We start from the raw sequence: 18,478 nt of genomic DNA on the forward strand, positions 1-18,478 counted from the left end.
TGAAAATTGTGAGCATAAAATTTTCACTCTGTTTTATTTCATAGCAGAAAATCTTACGTAAACTTAATGCTATCATGACAAATTCACGGTTATGGCTTGGATTTAGATTTGTTTGACACTCTTCGCATTTAAAAAAAACTGTATGTGTGAAAAGCACAGTGCTAGTGTGCTAGCGTGAGCCTGTGAGGGTGTGTGTGGGTTGAATCAGATGCTAAGCTGAAGCTCTGTTGTGCTCTGCAGGTGAGCAGGCTACCTGTGGAGAGCTGTGGCCAGTACACCACCTGCAAGACCTGTCTGGGCTCTGGAGACCCCCACTGTGGATGGTGTGTTCTTCACAACAAGTAAGTGGATCACTTTACATTCATATCTTGTAAGTGTAGATGAATATATTTGGACGAAAAAATAATGGTTGGTTGGTTTGTGTGATCAAGTTGCCTCAGTTGATGCCAACTTTAACAGAATTAATCGATTCCAGAACTGCTGCACAGATTTCCAAGGTGACATTTGATACCAATCAAAGTGAGAATAATGGAGGCTCTGTTAAACATCAGGGTGGCCAGATGCTGTTGGAATGTAACAGTCTAGCAGCAATACAGCCAGTTTATTATGGACTTTTAATGGCACCACTAAGAGATCCGGGGTTCAGCCCAACTAGTGGGAAGCTGCCTGCTGTCACCCAGTCCACCTGGCCCGCTCTGACAGGTGACAGCTGCTCCAGATGTGCTCCTTCCTGTTGACCCCTGGGATGACCCCTGGGCAGCAGCTAGTAGGAGCTCAGGAAATGTCTAAATATTGCTAGCCCTTTGCCACTCCTCTCTCACTCCCTCACTTGTCATCAGGCAAATTTTTCCTCCAGTCCCACTGTAGATTAATTGACTGGGTACGTCATGACAGAGTGATGTGTTCAGTTACGGGGAGAAGGGTATTCCTGCGAAGGGAGAAGCATGTGTGTCTGCTGCATAGTGTACACTTTCATTTATTGAGTGTAATGGCCACAATATGGAGGGGGTTTCTCTGACATATGATTAACGGAAAAACAAAGTAACACTAATAAAGTAGAGCAGAAATCCCCTGAGTGGATTTCAATGGAAGGTCCAGAAATGTAAGCACGTCTTTTAAATAGCAAGCCATGGGAAAGTCCTGAAACGGTTTCATTATGTTACATTTCTCACACTAAGGCATGGTTTTGTCACTGTGTTACATATCTAGATAATGTCCTGAGGTAGATGAAAATCTTTTTTTCTGAGCCTAAGACCTCAATGACGACCAATTAAAAAATTAAAAAATACAATTAATTCTGTCCTTTTATATTTCTCCCTGCCATCCATACTTTAATCAAGATAACAATCTTCGGACTGATGATGTAATAATTAGCATAGATTTTGCCAAACTAGTTTGAAAGTGACATTTGTTTGCATGTGAATGCGATATCCCCAACATTTTTTACATGACCTTGTGACAAACACTGTACAGCGCAATTAGTGTGAGATCAAGCAAAGTGATGAATAGATTGAATGGCTGAATTGTGCCTGATTCATACGTCCAACCTCTGTTACTCTCTGGTGAAGCGTCATCCCAGTGTGACACAATCCGCTTCTATTCCCATCCACTCGCGTTCTGCTCCTTTAGGTGGCTTCAATGTGCTGTCTGTCTGTCAGGCTGGCTGTCTACTTGAACCCCTATGATGCTCAAACAGAGAAGCAAAGGGAAGTTGATTGGGTCAGATTGAGATGGGGGACAGGCACATTCAGTCTGTGGGACAGCAGACACACTCAGGTCATATGCTCGGTGGAGTCTGAGTTGTGTCGTCTCACAGTGTTGGGGCCCATGAGAAACAGAGAGCAGGGCTTTGTTCCTCCTAGCAGGGTACATGCCAGGCCAGGCCAGGCAACCTCAGACTGCTCATTCATGTGCAGGAGGTAACTCAAATTACTGGGATGACTCGCTTCCATGGACCACAATGGGCATCTCCTATTCAAGTCCAGTCATTGAGCCACGTTTTCAGACAGCACACACTTTACTTTGTGCTCAACTTTAGATTGTCTTTCATTTTTGGAATTTCTGACCAGACTACTAAAACTTATTGTGGTTTCTTCGATATCTTCGATATTACTTTTTCTAGGCCAATCGATGCGGTCACAAGTCCTAAAATGAAACTAATAATATACTGAACTTTCTAAAGCATTTTTTTTTTTTGGTCTTGAGGTTTTTTATTTTGAGTCCTTTGTGGGATATTGCTTTTTTGATCATGAGGTAGCTATTTCAGCTGTATATTTCAGTGTTTAACACAGATGTCTGCAATGGCCCCATTCAACCCTTGCTCTCATTTCACGGATAGAGAGCTTTATTTTGGTACGTCTGTGTGACAACTCTCAAGACCTCATTTAAGGCACTTATCAATCTGAATGCAATGCTTGAAGCTTTTGAAGGTGGTATGATGAGTTTTCATATGAAAACTGTGATGGGGGTTGTCATGTGCCCCTCTGATCTGTAATATCTACACATTTATCAAGGCACTTATCACTTGTCTTGCTAATGCTTTGACACGTATTGGAGTGATGCTCCGAAAAACGATGCAGTGAAATCTTGGGGTTGTTAAATCTTAATTCTTAAACTGTGTAGCCAGAGCCCCCCTTCCCTTGGGAAGATGGGTTGCCATGGGAGATGGCTGTTCAAAAACACCCCCTGCCAAAAATACTCTTGTTTGGGAGACTAGCTTTGACCTGCTTCCCTTTCTTTTACTTGTTGTCTCTGCTTTGTCTGCTATTCCTCCAGGGCTCTTTAGCCTCGAGCCATCATGTTAGTCGAGCCAGGGTAGAGGAGAAAAAAAAATGCACCCTGGGAAATGGTCTGTGTCCATGGCAACAACAGGAAACTGGAAGATGGATTTGCAGTGTGATTCAAATCAGGCTTATTTAGTGATTTGTCTGCTACTCTATCTGTTGAGGGGGGCATTGGTTAGGATGTCTCATGTGGCATTTATCTTGTGGAAACTTCCCCTACTCAAGAGACTTCATTAATGTTCTATAAATGATGAAAGCACACCGTGAAATGACAGCACGCCATCATATGTCAGTATCTGTTCAGTTATTAATGTAAAGTGCTCACTGAATGGTGAAGGTACATCTGCGTTAGTTTAAATAAGACTGGGATTGTCAGCGTATTATTATAATTAGAGGACAATTGAGAGCAACTACTATTACATGAAAATATCATCTGCTTTTGCTTTGAATGTAATATGGAACATCTGCAATGTTTACTGTTTGAAGATAGCCTTTCTTTTATCCAACATTTTGCAGAGCGGCAAATGCACATTCTGAAAATGTTGTCCGATGTCTTTGAGAGAAGGTGTTTCAGATTAACATGGTTCAAGGTTATAGTAAAAAGTACAGTGGGAAAAGCCTGTGATAAGTGACTGCCCTTTCAATAGTTTCGCCCCCTCAGCAGGCGTGATTGTCTCTTGTGTTGTCTTTCTCTTTAATCAAAGTCAAATAGATAATTAACCCAGACCCGTAGTGTCCGTTACGGCCCCCACCCTCCCCATATCAATTAATGGGCTCAATTGATCCTGTTTCTGTGTCCAAATGCTTCCCAGTTAACCCCAACACTGCCATTTTAGTTATGTAATGACATTATTAGTAGATGATTTCCATGTGTTATGAAAGGCTTTTTTCATCTCCTCTGTCCAATTAATAATTTGAACAAGGTGAAACATTTAGAGTCAGAATGAACAGAGAGGTCATAATGTGGTTTGATTGTGGCCTTGGATTCATTTGACTTTGAGGGCAGGGTAATAGAATTCACGTAACCTGAAGTGGTGAATTGGGCATGTAGGGAGGGAGCCTATCTGCCAAAATAAATGACAAAATTTGAACTAAATCAGTTACTCCACTCTCCTGGGCTTATTCCTTAGAAAAAGCCTGTTCTCAAGTTTAAATGAAGCCATGCGCTCAACGCGTGGCTTTCTCTTAGGGTTAATGTGAGCCCCCAATCTCCCGTTTCTCACCCATGTCCCTCTAGTGCCTTTAGTGCCTCGCTACATTCTCCTCTGACAGTTTCTAGCCCCATTTCACTTGATCATATATTATAGAGGACTCCTCACCTGCTAATTGAAGATGTGTTGAGTCCATTTTGTCCCCACAAAGAATAGTCACTAATGCAGGTCCCTGATCCCCTGGATTTCTCATGGCGTCATTGCAGGGCTGTTAGAGAGAGAGAGAGAAAGAAAGCAGCTGAAGGGACCTCCACCCCAGGGGGACAACGTTTCACCATAAATCACATATCTGCCATTCCACTAGGAAGAGGTCTGCACTGTAATTGAATTAAATCTCATTCCTGGAAACTGAATGAGAAGAAATGACAAAGCAACAGAAGAATCGCAGTGATATGAATTGTTTGTTGTTGGCTGGCGAGGAGACGCACCACAGTTCCACTTACTTTACAGAGAGCAGTCATGTCTGGTGCTAGGCCCTGCATTTTTTATTAAGCCTACCCCCATTCTTTCCCCAGACATATGGCTTTAATTAGAAGTAAACAAATCATTTATGGTGTGTTGCGTCTTGGGTAAAAAAACAGCCCTGGAACTGTAGCGGCTTCTTAATTCTTTAAGAAGATGTTCCTCTAAAGGAAAATAAAATACATTTCCTTCCGGAGACACGCTGATCACGCGCTTAAGTTGAATGCTAACCTTCAAATCAAGTTTGTGCTTCACTGCTTCTGCTTTCTCGCGTTGATGAGCCTGTGAAATACAAGTAGGCATGTGACACATTTCAAGTTTATTTTATTGGCAGAACAAAACAGTTTATATTTTCATTCATTTCATTTTTATGTTTATTTTTCCTTATATTTAATTTTCATCACATTACAATATTTTATTTTATGGTTTCTGGACATGGTGTTAATGAAGATTGTAGTGAGATAGTGTTGTGTGTTGTCATGCTCTGCTCTGTCTGTCCCAATGTGAAATAATCCCTAATCGCCTGCAGTAAAATCCAGTGGCATATTGGACATGGTAAAAAGGACAGGGCTGGTTGGTGCTTAAGGAGGAGTTTTTATTGGGGATAATCCTCAGCCACTTTCAGTGCAGCTGTCAAGCTTAAACATGTGAAACTTTTAACTGCACTTACAGTAACGCCACGTCTAACAAATGTGCTGCTGTTATAAATGTTTTAATATCCGGCTGCTCCTTAGAATCTGTAAGGAGAAAAATAGGACATTCACTTCCACTGCAGAAAATAACAGGCTTAAAACAAAACTGCAACGAGAGAGAGAACGGCTGCTCATATTTTTGTCACAAAAAAACATTTGGTTGAATTGTCATTGTTCTGGCTTCAATAGGGATTTATGAAAAAATTGGTTCCAATCATCAAGACCAGGTAAATTAGGTCAATTAGCAGTATAACAGTTTCTGCTATGCAACATTAACCTGACAATGGGGAAATTGGTGACAAAAACATCTTTGAAGTTTGTTGCGATGTGATGCTTGGCTCAGAATATTTCAAAATGTGTAATTTTGGGGTATTTCCATGTATTTTCCTAAATGTGTGTTCATGATTAGAGTAGATTAGATGTTTATTTAGTCACATGCACTGGGTTGAAGATGTAGTTGTAGTACACAGTGAAATACTTAAGCTCCGAGCTCCAACAGAGCAGGTGTGAAGAAAAAGTAGGAACCTGCCATGTTTTGTAGGTTGGTGCCATCTTAGCCCTACCCTAACCCATACACTGGTCTAATTTCTATGCTGCTCATACCTGACCTGCCCACTTAAACCGCCTCAGTCATTTGTTACACCTAGATCTTATTCCAGAGGTTACAAGTTTGTGCCAGACTCCCGGTGCTCTGTTGGACAATGGAGTGGATGGATTTTTACCCAGTAATATGGCTGCGGGCTGTGTACTGCATTGAGCCGAGTGTCATTTTAGGAGTAGTACAGCATGTAATGTTGTGATCATTATTGACCCCTAACCTCATTGGGTTTTCTCCCAGGTGTTCCAGACAGGAGGCCTGTGAGAAGTGGGCCGAGCCGCAGCATTTCAACACAGAGCTGGACCAGTGTGTGGACATTAGTGTCACACCTAACAACATATCTGTGACCTCTACTTCCACCCAGGTAATTACAGGCTGTAAAAAAAAATACAAAAAATAAAAAATGTTCACACCAGAGAAAAGCACGACGCTAGCTAATCACAACATGACCAATGTGGAGTTGCCTCATTAAGCTGTCGTTGAAGATTTCTGGTGTTAGTCTAACCTTCACTGAGATGTAAGGATACGCGCAGGGACGACTCCGCCTGTCACCTGATATGCTTCTCTCCCGTCTCTCTCCCCCCTCCTCCCTCCAGCTGAGGGTGAAAGTGGTAAACGTGCCCAGCCTGTCAGCCGGGGTGACGTGTGTGTTTGAGGAGTTGACAGAGAGCCCAGGGGAGGTGCTGGCCAAGGGGCAGATCCTCTGTATGTCCCCCTCCCTCAGAGATGTCCCCTCCCTCGCACAGGGATACGGTAAAGCTTCTATCAGATACCACTATAAATGTATAGTCATAATATTAATAATATTAACCATTTAGCAGATGCTTTTATCCAATGCGACTTACATTGTCCATACATTTTACATATGGGTGGTCACGGGAATCAAACCCACTATGCGGGCATTGCAAGCGCCATGCTCTATCAACTGAGATACAGAGGACCACGTTCAAAGGTTGTCCATTGAATAATAATGTTGTTATTTTCTGATGATCATATTTATCACTATAGCCATACTTTTTGTGTATGATATTATCTATACATTTTCATACACTTCAGTGGGTTGTATCATATCTGCTTTTTGTGCAGACTGCTGTAATGTGTCTGACGTACACAGTGTTTTGGTTTTTCTGAGCCTTGTGGACATGGGCCTTAATGTGTTTTTCGAAAACATTTGAAAAACAACTGAATGCTATTGCTGGATGGGCTGATGGGAACCTGAAAAGTGCAGTAGCTCGTGTTTTGTTCCATTAGCGGCAATTATTTAAAGTCCACTAGAAATGCTTTGCCAATTATCTTGAAGTCAGGCCTACAGGTATAATTGGACTAGTTGAGATGCGGCCTTTACTTCAAATGAAATAGTACATCTGTTCATGGGTTCCTGTTTTGGACCATAAGTGCACTTCTCTTGGTAATGGAAATGTTAGATAAAAGGCAGGAGCAATTAGACATTTTTATACAAATCTACATTATTTAATTTGCTTAGAAGATTATTTTCCTGGGGTATGGGATCTCAGACGGATGGGTAATTGTTTCCGAGCTTCTAGGCTGTTTGGCTTACTGTGGGTGTTTTGTCATTTCAGGTGACAAGCGAGTGGTCAAGTTCTTCCTGAAGTCCAAGGAGACAGGGCACAAGTTCATCACCACTGACTTCATCTTCTACAACTGCAGCGTGCTCCAGTCGTAAGTATCTATCTATTATGATCTCTCATCTCGCTCTCTGAGGAGAGGAAAGACAGAGGAGCTTTCAGTGAAGTAACATATTGATTGGGTCAGTCCGTCACTTGAAGTTACTTGATGATTTCTATGGGACTGTGTAGCCACGTCAGGCTGAGAAACTGCCTTGACAAGTAACAGGTGACTTGTTTTTTCATTCTTTTATCTCCTGGTTAAGTTGTTTTTATAATGGTATAAAAATACTGTAGGTCAGTGGTCACCAACTGGTCGATCGCATTTCTAGTCGATTACCAAACATTTCTGTAGAAAAGCCGACGATAAAGGCTTGCGTTCTTTTTTTGTATTATTCGTGTTGCGCTGTTGGCTGTAGGTACACTTGATTCAGAAGCCCTGCATACCGGGTAGGCAAAGTTTGTAACCATTTCATTTGTCTGAAAAGACAAACTCTGCCTACCTGGCTACTGTGGCTAAATCGAGTGCGCCTACTGCACTGGCCGATTGGATAGCTCAAATCACCATGCCTAGAAGTTTGATACTAGCCTACGGGAGATTTCATAACTTTTAAAACAATGACCAGAGAGACTGTCAAAGAATACAGCAAAGAGCTGCTGTTTTTATGAGTGAGCTCAGGTTAAATGTTTTATTCAGCACTGTCACTGTTCTTATTCAACACTAATTACAAAACATAAAACACCTTCTCCCTACTGCCATTTGCGCTGCAGATGCAATGAATGAGTAGCCCTGCATTTGTATTATTATTAGCAGCTCGTTATGTCAGTTTCTCTGGTCGTAGGAACAACATGAATTTGTGCTTGAGGCAGATGCGGATGTGGTGCCACTCGAGTTTCACCATCAGGTGGACAACGGTGTCCCTTCTCTCTGGTCAGTCTCACCAGAGGAAATAAAGGAGAGAGCAGGGACCGTGAGAGGCTGACCCTCTGCTGCTCTCTCCCTCCCTCCGCTGAGACTAATGCCGTGTTCAAAACAACTGGGAACTCGTAACTCCGACATTTCCGACTTCAGTGTGTTCAAGACATTTGGAAACTAGGGAAAAAACTAAATTAGACTGGGAAAAATTACATTGAATGGTCATCCAACTCAAAATTCCAAGTCGAAAACTTTGGCGTCTTTCTAGAGCCCCGACATTTTCCGACCTGAACGTCGCTGACGTCATGATTTTATCTAGTTTTTTCCATGTTTCCAGTTGCCTTGAAAGCACCATCACCATCAAATGCAGGTGCCATCAGTCCAGTAAAATAAAAAAGCAAATGATTTCAATTTATATTCAGCTGTGCCTCGCAGGTGCTACACCAACTGTTCTATTTTGTCATCAAAGCTCAAGTTTTGAAATATAATATGGTCTGAGAAGAACAATATTGACATCTAGCCAATATGCTGTGATAATGTATTAGGCCTGCCTACTGCACAAACCTAATTCCAACATAACTGTTTTTATTAGGTTAATGTTAAAAAAATGCAAGACATGTTTTAAAACAAATCTGAGTGATAGATCTCGGCTTTGCTTTTTGACTGCGAAAGTGATCTTTACTCAGAAAAGGTTGGTTACCACTGCTGTAGATGGTATACAGTTATGTTTATTGTCATTATTTTCAACAAGGACTTTCAGAAACTCGTCATGTTGGAAAGCAAAAATACAAGAAAAGACACATAAATACAATGACAAAGCCAATGAGAACTGGCAGTCATGCCATACACATAGAGTAATGTGCCACTGCTACGTCCATACTCCTTGTCGCTGTTATCCATCATACGACCACAGGACACATGACCAGATAACGTCCTGGACAGGCTGGCCAGATGCTGCTGGCTAATATGATTTCAGATGGTCCTGGTCTGGAACGGCAGCAGAAGCCTCACACAGGGCAGGGCCAGGCAGGCAGGCTTCCAGACCACATCTGTGCTGAGGCAGAACAATGGGACTGTGCATCTCTCCTAGGATCAGTGGGAGCCCCTCGCTCAGAGCCTCTCGCTGGCTGCAGCTTCTGTGAAGTGCTGAGCTCCATGCCCGAGGTCTCGTCTTTCTTCTGCTTCGTTTGTGGGGCAGCACCATTTTACTGCCATATGTGCGCATTTGCACTTCAGCTGCAGAAGACTCTCGGTTAGCACTGGGTCAATGGTGTGGGTGTCAGTGTTCTTTTTTTTTTTACATGGAGGAGTGTATGACACTCAGTATCATACTGAATATTGTGTATATTGCCATTGTTTTTGAATTTACATGATGCCTCACAGTTTAAGATTAACACGTTAACATAGAAAGAGTGGTTATCTGGCAAACTCAGTCTTCATCACATCCAAACATGCTTACTATAATTTGTTTTTGCGGCTAAGGAAATGCCAAGTCAGAACCCACCACGATCACCTGTGGTGTCACTCAAGGCTCCGTCTTAGACCCCATTCTATTAATCATCTGCATGCTCCCCCTTAGTCTCCTAATCAGGAAACACACCATCCACTTCCACTGCTATGCTGACGACACACAGATCTACATAAAAACAACTCCAGACTCCCTCTCTTTCATACACACCCTCACCAACAGTCTGGATGACATCAAAGCCTGGACGTCAAACAGCCACCTACAACTCAACAATACTAAAACAGAAGCAATCCTCATCGGCACTCCCCATCACACCAAAACCAATCCCATCACCTTGGGCGGCCACTCCATCCAACTGTCCTCCTCCGTCTCCAACCTTGGAGTGTAACTGGACCCCTCCCTCACTTTCTCCGACCCCATAAAATCCGTCTGCAAAAAACAATAATTTTACCTGAGAAACATCACCCGGCTCTGAAAAAGCTGGTCAGCTGTCTCGTCACCTACCGACTCGATTATTGCAATGCCTTCCTTGGTGGTCTCCCTTCAAAAGGCATCAACAGGCTGCAGCTTGTGCAGAACAGAACTGCCAGGGTCCTCACAAGAACCCACATCACACCCCCATTCTAGCCTGTCTGCACTGGCTACCCATCCAATTCAAAATCAACTTCAAAATCTTCCTATTATTCCTCAAAAATGCCTCTGGTCCCCGATACCTCAGGGAACTTCTCAGCCCTTAGCAGTCCTCACGTTCACTCCGGTCAAATTATCAAAGACTCCTTGCAGTCCCAAAGACACGCCTAAAAACAATGGGTGACCGAGCATTCTGCTCTCTCGGACCCCGGCTCTGGAACGAGCTTCCTCCCACCCTCCGCATGCCCCAGATCACCACTGCCTTTAAGTTTGAGATTAAGAAACACTTTTTCAAACTGGCTTTCACTTAATGTGATCTCTGTTGGGGTGTCTGTCGTTGGTCTTGTACGTTAGTGTCGGGTTCTATTGTTTTGACCTTGTTGCCTCCTTTACTGTGTCTTGTATAGTACTAGACCGCTAGCTATCTGTTCATTTCTCGCTTAATGTTTTTTAGCCCTTTTATTTCTAGAGCCCTTTTAATTTTTATTTTAATGGTTGCTCTCAATGTAAAGCGTTTAGTTATTTACGTCTGTAAATGAAAAGCGCTCTACTTATTATTATTATTATTAAATAAATGCGTTTTTTGTCAGAGAATAAAATTGCCTTGTCGGCTGGCAGAATACATACGCAACGATCAATTCTCTAGTGTAAGGAAGCAGGGTAACATAATCCATGCAGGGCTCGCCAGTTGCCATGGCAACCTCGGCAGAGGCCTACCTTGCCAGAGCAGTCTGCCTGAAGCCAAGCCAGATTTCCTGTTTTCACAAAAACCCTGTGGGAACATTTAGCCCTTGAATTGTTTCCCCCTCTGGTGTTGCTGGTGGACAGCACTCACTCACCCCAGCCCTGCCACGTTGGCTCCCATTTTCTTCTCCCGCAATTTTGTAAGAGCTCCTTCCCTTCTTGCATCCTCAGGGATAATGACCACCTGTGAAAGGGAAGTTAGCTAGCTCTGAAGCTCTGACTGATTATATACTTTCACCGTATCTCCCCCTGCCATTTTAGGCATTTAAGCACAAAAGCTTCTTATTGTAAGACTGGAAGGTAAGAAATTATTACATCTCTGGGATACCTTTTAAGGCTCTCTCTCTTGTCTCCCCTGTAACACCTCTCAGTTCTCCCCTTCCTATCTCCATTATTTACCTGTCAATCATATTTTCCACAGGCATTCCAATAATAATAATAATAACAACTTTATTTGTATAGCGCTTTTCAATACAAGTAACAAAGTGCTTCAAATCATAAAATGATAAAATAAAATAAAAGTACTAACAAAGAAACAGACAGAAGGAGAAAGAAACACGATAGCTAATTAAAATCTTACAGTGAAATCAAGTATTTTTATAATAGTGTGTCTTCAGCAGGGATTTAAAATAGGCACTGAATCTGCAAGCCTGATCTCCTCTGGCAGACCATTCCAAGGTCTAGGGGCCCTAATGGCGAATGCCCGGTCTCCTTTAGTTTTCAAACTAGACTTTGGAATGGTCTGCCAGAGGATCTCAGGCTGCGTCCTGGCTCATATGGAGATAAAAGATCAGAGATATACAGTACCTGTCAAAAGTTTGGACACACCTACTCATTCAAGGTTTTTCTTCTTTTTTTGTTACTATTTTCTACATTGTAGAATAATAGTGGAGACATCAAAACTATAAAATAACACATATGCAATCATGTAGTAACTAAAAAAATGGTTAAACAAATCAAAATATATTTTATATTTGAGATTCTTCAAAGTAGCCACCCTTTGCCTTGATGACAGTTTTGCACACTCTTGGCGTTCTCTCAATCATCTTCATTCTCTCAACTATTATTCTGACATGTCACATTCTTAAAATAAAGTGGTGATCCTAACTGACATAAAACAGGGAATTTTTACTAGGATTAAATGTCAGGAATTGCAAAAAACGGAGTTTAAATGTATTTAGCTAAGGTGTATGTAAACTTCCGACTTCAACTGTACTATAGTCCTAGTTATATGTACATATCTACCTCAATTACCTCGTACCCCTGCACATCGACTTGGTACTGGTACTCCGTGTATATAGCCAAGTTATCGTTACTCATTGTGTATTTATTATTACTTTTATTATTAAGTGTTATTACTTTTCTATTATTTATCTATTTTCTATCTCTTTGCATTGTTGGGAAGGGCCCGGAGGTAAGCATTTCACTTTTAGTCTATACCTGTTGTTTACGACGCATGTGATTAATAAAATTTGATTTGACCAGTTTCCAGAAACACCACTCCGATAGGCTACTGAATCCACTTCCAAGCAATGATGTTAGGAAGAAAACTCACTTCATCAGTGTGTCAAGTTTTGGCTGTGCTGTGTTTCTCAGGCTTCACTGAAATTAGACCAAAGTGAATTGATGGAGTTTATACCCCTGACGCAGCATATTGCATATTTCAGTCGACATGCTGATCTGCACACAGTATTTACAACAGATCCCCTCCCTCTGCAGTGGAAGGCAGCACTGCACCAGCCTACAGCCAGTGGCACTCATTGTTCTCATATTAAAGCAGGCATTTTCATTCCCTTTACAAGAGTCAGGGCTGTCGAGGTATACTATATGTGTGGAGCAGGCATTGTAAATCTCTATGAATACACTGACTCAAATGCTATATTAACATGGTCGACAAGTAGCCAGTCCGCCGTATTGAAAATGTTTTGGTATTATTTCCAGGTGTATATGAAATGTGGCTTGCCTGCAAAATGATTTCCGATATCCCCCACACTGACAGGGAGGCAGCAGTCAGCCTGGAGATTATACAGTGCAGTGTAGCTAAGGAGTCAGTGTGAGCAGACTGCTGAGTACCCTCCAAAGGGGATTTGAGCCGTGCCTCCAGAGGAAGGCTATGATTAGTATGGGACAAAGTGGATGTTCCTCTCCTCATGCAGACCTTTTTGTGCTCAGAATGCAATAGGCTTCAGTGCGGAGGAGGGGCGGAGGGGAACGCAGAAAGGCTCAGAGTAAGAGTGGAACGAGCATGGAAGGAAACCACTTGAGATTTTATTCTGTCCTCCTACAATGCGTTGAGAGACTGACGTTTACCTGTGTTGCCTATCGTTGATGGTGGGACTGTCAGTGGTCCACAGGTATTTCATAGTCCTTAGATGCATTATTTAATTGGAATCATAATTTTGATTGCAGATGAAACCGCTTTTCAGGCTGTAATTCATTTCTAATTTCTAATTGAAAGGCAGCTAGAATATGATGCTAGCCTAGCCCATTGGCCCTGCAGGCTTACCAGAGTGGGTGATGACATATTGACCAGGAGATCTGTAGGCAGCCCTTCTCATCCACACAGACAGTAGATCTCTTTAGTCAAAGTCAGGCTGTTGAGTTCACCCCCTCTCCCTTCTCTCCCCAGGTGCACCTCCTGTGTGAGCAGCCCCTTCCCCTGCAACTGGTGTAAATACCGCCACATCTGCACCAACAACCTGGCTGAGTGCTCCTTCCAGGAGGGACGCGTCAGCAGCGTGGAGGTAAGAGACTATACTGCCCAAACAGACACTAATGAATGGCATCTTACAGCAGACTGAACACAGGATGAGGCCCCCGGGGTGACAGGAAGGCTGTCCATGGAGCTGCCTGTCTGCTTTTATTATTCATATGACCTCAGTGCTGTGGCCCTTTACAGCCCGTGGAGAATCCAACCTGGTCATGGTCCTGTGAACCTAGGTCTGGCTGACCCCATAGTCTAACACACTGGTCCCAATGTTGTGTGTGTGATCCACACAATCGGAGCATTCACTACGACCGGGACACATTGTCGGCACTGTTTGGGAACTAACTTGTTGGAGTGGTCCCATTCAGTCGTAAACTTGGCATTCTTTGTCATATTGAACCATAGAAGTTTTGTTCGCCCATCTTTTCAAAGCAAATGTAATTTCCTTCGTTTACATGCAGGCACTTTAAGATGGGTTGTAGTATTCCCCCCAAAACAATTGCAGGTAAGAAGAGCATGAGCTGACTAGCGAACTGACCAAAAAGGTCACTAGCTTCTTGGTTAACATTAAACTAATGTGCTATGATGTGGTATAACAATACATTTTTTATTTCCATTGTACGTCATAATATCTGGTACAATGTGTGTTTATTTGATGTTATATATAAAAACCTACATCGTTTATATGCCTCTGCTCATTCCCCCAATGCCCCTGAGAGTGTCAAACCATCAAACTAGGCCAAATTATGGTTGACTGTGACAGAGTGACACCAGAGTAATTGCGGCAAAAAAAAAGGCTGGATCTCATAATGGCTTTGCATCAATCCTTACCCCCTCGCTCTCTTTCTCAGTGTCTCAGAACACATTGATTACACACTTGACTGGGCCACAGACCAGCTGAGAATCCCAGGGCAGCAGTATATAAGGAGGGTATTGAGAGGCTCAGACTGTAGCTTTATTGCAGTGGTTGTTTTTCAGCAAGAGATGCCATACAGAACCTTAACACCCTTTATATGACTGGGTTGCAGACAGGCCTCAATCTGCTGTTGTTGTCTTCTCACAGAAGATTCTACCAGCTTGTTCAAACATGATTGATAACACAAAAAGTTGATAGATTAGCAATGAACGTTGAAACAAACAGAATAAAGCAAATTGCCATCATTATTTTATATTCTTAGCAGGAGAATCATAATGGATGAATCGTAATGAATTGGAGACAGAAGATGAAACAGTAATTTGACGGACGTTGGAGACTAATACAAGCATCATATAAGAATACATCCCCTAATTAACAACCACCTTACTTTACAAGAAGAGCCATCTCTGTTCAGAATAAGGATTAGGGGTGACTGGGGGTAGGGGAGAGAAGTTAAGAGAAAAGAGGAGCAGCGTCTCTTTGTAACAGGGGGGTGGAAACACGCTCCCTTCGGCTTTTGGCACATTTTAATTTGACACTTAACTGAACATCAAAGCGATGCCTTATCTAGGCTTATCAGACAGAGGCAGCCAGCAGCAGGGCGGCAGGGATGTGCCAGCCCGCCCGTTACTGCCTCCCCCAGCCTCCTTGCCCCCAGCACCACGATTGACAATCTCCTTATCTCCCTCGAAAAAAAAAAGGAATTACTCAGCGAAAAAGAGTGACTCATGCACTGTTGATACTGGAGGGGGAATATGGTGGAGAAGCAGGTCAGTATTGTCTCCTCTTCCTCCACACCCACAGAGAAAGAGAGGGTGATTCACAAACGAGCACACATATCATAAGAGGATTTTAGAAGTAGGCTTGGACTGGTATGTTGTGATTAAACAAGTTCACTGTCATTTGCTGTAAAGTAAAGCAGAGGGGAAAAATCTATTTTGACGTAGGCCGGCTGCCAGAGTGCGTTTTTTGTACTTAGCTCAGTGGTCTATTATTCAACTGATGGTATTTCTGTCCAGTGGTCAATGTCAGTTGTTCAGGTTTTAAGGTTTTAGATTGTTAGTGTGTGGATCTGTGTGCGTGTCTGTGTCTGTGTCTGTCTCTGTGTGCATATGTGTGTGTGTTAGAGGTCTGTGTGGGACTGATTTATTCAACCCGCTCCCACCCGCGGCTTTTCATACCACACCTGCCCACACCCGCTGACTTTCTGTCTGACTCCCACTCGCTACCGCAAGAACTGGTTCCGGAACCAACCGCAGTCCCACGTTATTTCCCACGTTATATATCCAATGTTATTTTAGGTGAATGTGACGCAGCTCACTTGCCAGCCATGGTCGCAGCAATTGGGCAGCCTATTGGCAATATCAAAATGTGCATAAATAACCAAAGAAATGTTTTAATTACCAGAGATTCTCACATGGCCCATTATATAGGCTATCTGTATTACTGAGCAATATCAGCCAATAGGCTAGACATAGTTTCAAGAGAGAAGAGTTGGAGAGACTTGCACTTTCTCTTGAGCTACGTTTTATAGGCTACCTTTTAGGGGAGGGACGATTTTCAGACGGAGACAAATATGGTTGACCAATATTTATTTCTAGACAATATAGTAAACTAGAGGCTAATCATATTTGTGAAGTACATTTCCTTGGATAGCTAACTGCCCCGTTCTTCTCCGTCCATGCGTAGGCTATAGCCTACTCTATTGAATTGAGACCACACGCGCACCACGTATGGCTACTGAACCTGTAGACTACACATATAGTAGGCACACTTGATCTTGCACGCCCAACTAGGAGAGGAGAGGGAGGCTACTGAACTTGAAGCAGCGAATTCTGAGTGTGTGAATAATGCGACAATGATGTGTTTTTAATACAGTAGGTATGCCAGGGATGGGTAACTCCAGTCCTCAGGGGGCCAGAGTGGTGTCACATGTTTCCCCCATCCCTAGCAAACACAGCTGATTAAACTAATCACACTCTAAAATGAAGATCATGATTAGTTGATTATTGGAGTCAGGTGTGTTAGCTGGGGCTGGGGCAAAAGTGTGACACCAATCAGATCCAGAGGACTGGAGTTGCCCATCCCTGGCCTAGTCTAGCGCATACACAAAGCAGAAAGACAACCGTTTCCAAATAATTTGCGGGACAACACAAATGTTTTTATCCCAACGCTGTCTGTTTGACCGCCCGCTCCCAACCGCAGGTCAAAAAATACAGACCATGAAGCAGTGATCTTTGTCGGGACATGCGGGTCCCGCAGGAATGCAGCCCTCTAGTGTGTCTATCTCTCTGGTTGCATATGCGTGTATGTGTGTGATTGTGTCAGTGGAGCGTGTCTCATCTGCAGCCCTGTTCTCCAGTGTGCAGTGTGCTACCAGGGCTTTGTTGGCCTTGGGTTGGAGAGGTGCTTCAGAGAAACAGCGGGGGCACTCCAAACAGACAAACAGAAAGAGAGAGGGCTATGGGCTGGTGGGAGGAGATGTGCTACTCTGTTATGAACAGGTTTCTCCCCCATGTCTCTCCAAGGACACGCCAGCCCGCCAGATCCTACTGTATAATCCACAGCACAGTGGCTTACTTCATTCCAGGAGTGTGCAGAGAGAGATAGGACTGGATCAGAACTGAGCTCCGTCCAAACACACTGTCCTCCACAAGGATGCATGGCTCACAGGAAATTAGAAATAAAAAACAAACCCCTTCCCCCCCCCTGAATAAAAGTTTCATTCTGTATGTGTCTATAGGCACATTTTAAATGTTCTTGCTCTTAGTCATGTGTTGTCATTTAGATTAGGTAGCGTCATTAGTTGGTGTATTCAGTGATGTGATAATGACTACTATTGACATGAGATATATAGCTCATTACTGGTCCTTCACCAGGTTCATTAGGGTGGGAAAAGTCATCCCTGTGGGGACCAACAGCCGTAAACGGTTTGGTTTCTGAGAGGGGAATGTTTTGAATGACTGAAACCTGATATGGGTTTAAAAAGTTGCTGTGCTGCAAATGTAAGGGTAGAGTCCAAATCTTGCATACAGAGTTTGGAAACAGGCTTGATGAGAAAGGTTCCTTATTTACTACGTTAATTGGTTGGTTAAACCGAGAGATAGCAGAGTTGTTCACGGCCAAGGATGCTCTTTTATTCTCAGCCTCGGCTCCTCAGTTGAGAGTATCAGAGTAGGAATCGATTTTCCATCTGAAGAAAATCTTCTGGCCCCACCAGCCAGCCACAGAGCCCAACAGACAGGCTGGCAGATAGATACTGTGCTGCCTGCTCCGTCCCACATTTCCCCCCACATTAATCATTACACTAAAGTTAATTACACCATGCAGATCTTTAACCTTAAAGGGAGCTCCTCGCCAGCTCAGGGGGAGCTTCTCACTGGGACTCCTAATATTTAGTGAGAGCTCAAAGACACATTTTCATATTGGCCTTTCCCAGAGGGCCCCTGAGATCAAACAGCGCTCTGCTGGGCTCTCGAAAACAAACCTCTGTTCCCCTCGGTGCTGTGTCTCAGTGGGACGGTCCTTTATTAACGAGTGATGGCCCAGTAATTAATTGTGGGATGAGTGACCGAGGAGCCATTAGCCCGGCAGGAAGCATGGCAGTGGTCCTGGCACTCAGCGGTGGGGACGGCAAAAGAAGTTCAGTGCCTCAGCAAGACAGGAAGTGACACTGTGTGCATCTGTCACCAGCAGCCCATTACCGAGCCCCCTCCACGGCCACAG

At 43.3% G+C, this 18,478-nt stretch overlaps 1 protein-coding gene across 2 annotated transcripts in view; it reads left to right on the forward strand.

The window, feature by feature from the left end:
* LOC106572068 (plexin A3) overlaps positions 1–18,478 on the forward strand; it is a 128,502-nt gene that overhangs the window by 62,165 nt on the left and 47,859 nt on the right. For both annotated transcript variants that reach the window (XM_014145855.3, XM_014145856.3), the window contains exons 5-9: positions 241–341; positions 5,987–6,110; positions 6,343–6,499; positions 7,327–7,426; positions 13,759–13,873. In XM_014145855.3, coding sequence (XP_014001330.2) covers positions 241–341; positions 5,987–6,110; positions 6,343–6,499; positions 7,327–7,426; positions 13,759–13,873 — 597 coding nt within the window. The remainder of the gene's footprint in view (positions 1–240; positions 342–5,986; positions 6,111–6,342; positions 6,500–7,326; positions 7,427–13,758; positions 13,874–18,478) is intronic.

This window comes from Salmo salar, chromosome 15 (assembly GCF_965601325.2).
Source record: "Salmo salar chromosome 15, fSalSal1, whole genome shotgun sequence".
In the NCBI taxonomy this organism is placed as follows: domain Eukaryota; kingdom Metazoa; phylum Chordata; class Actinopteri; order Salmoniformes; family Salmonidae; genus Salmo; species Salmo salar.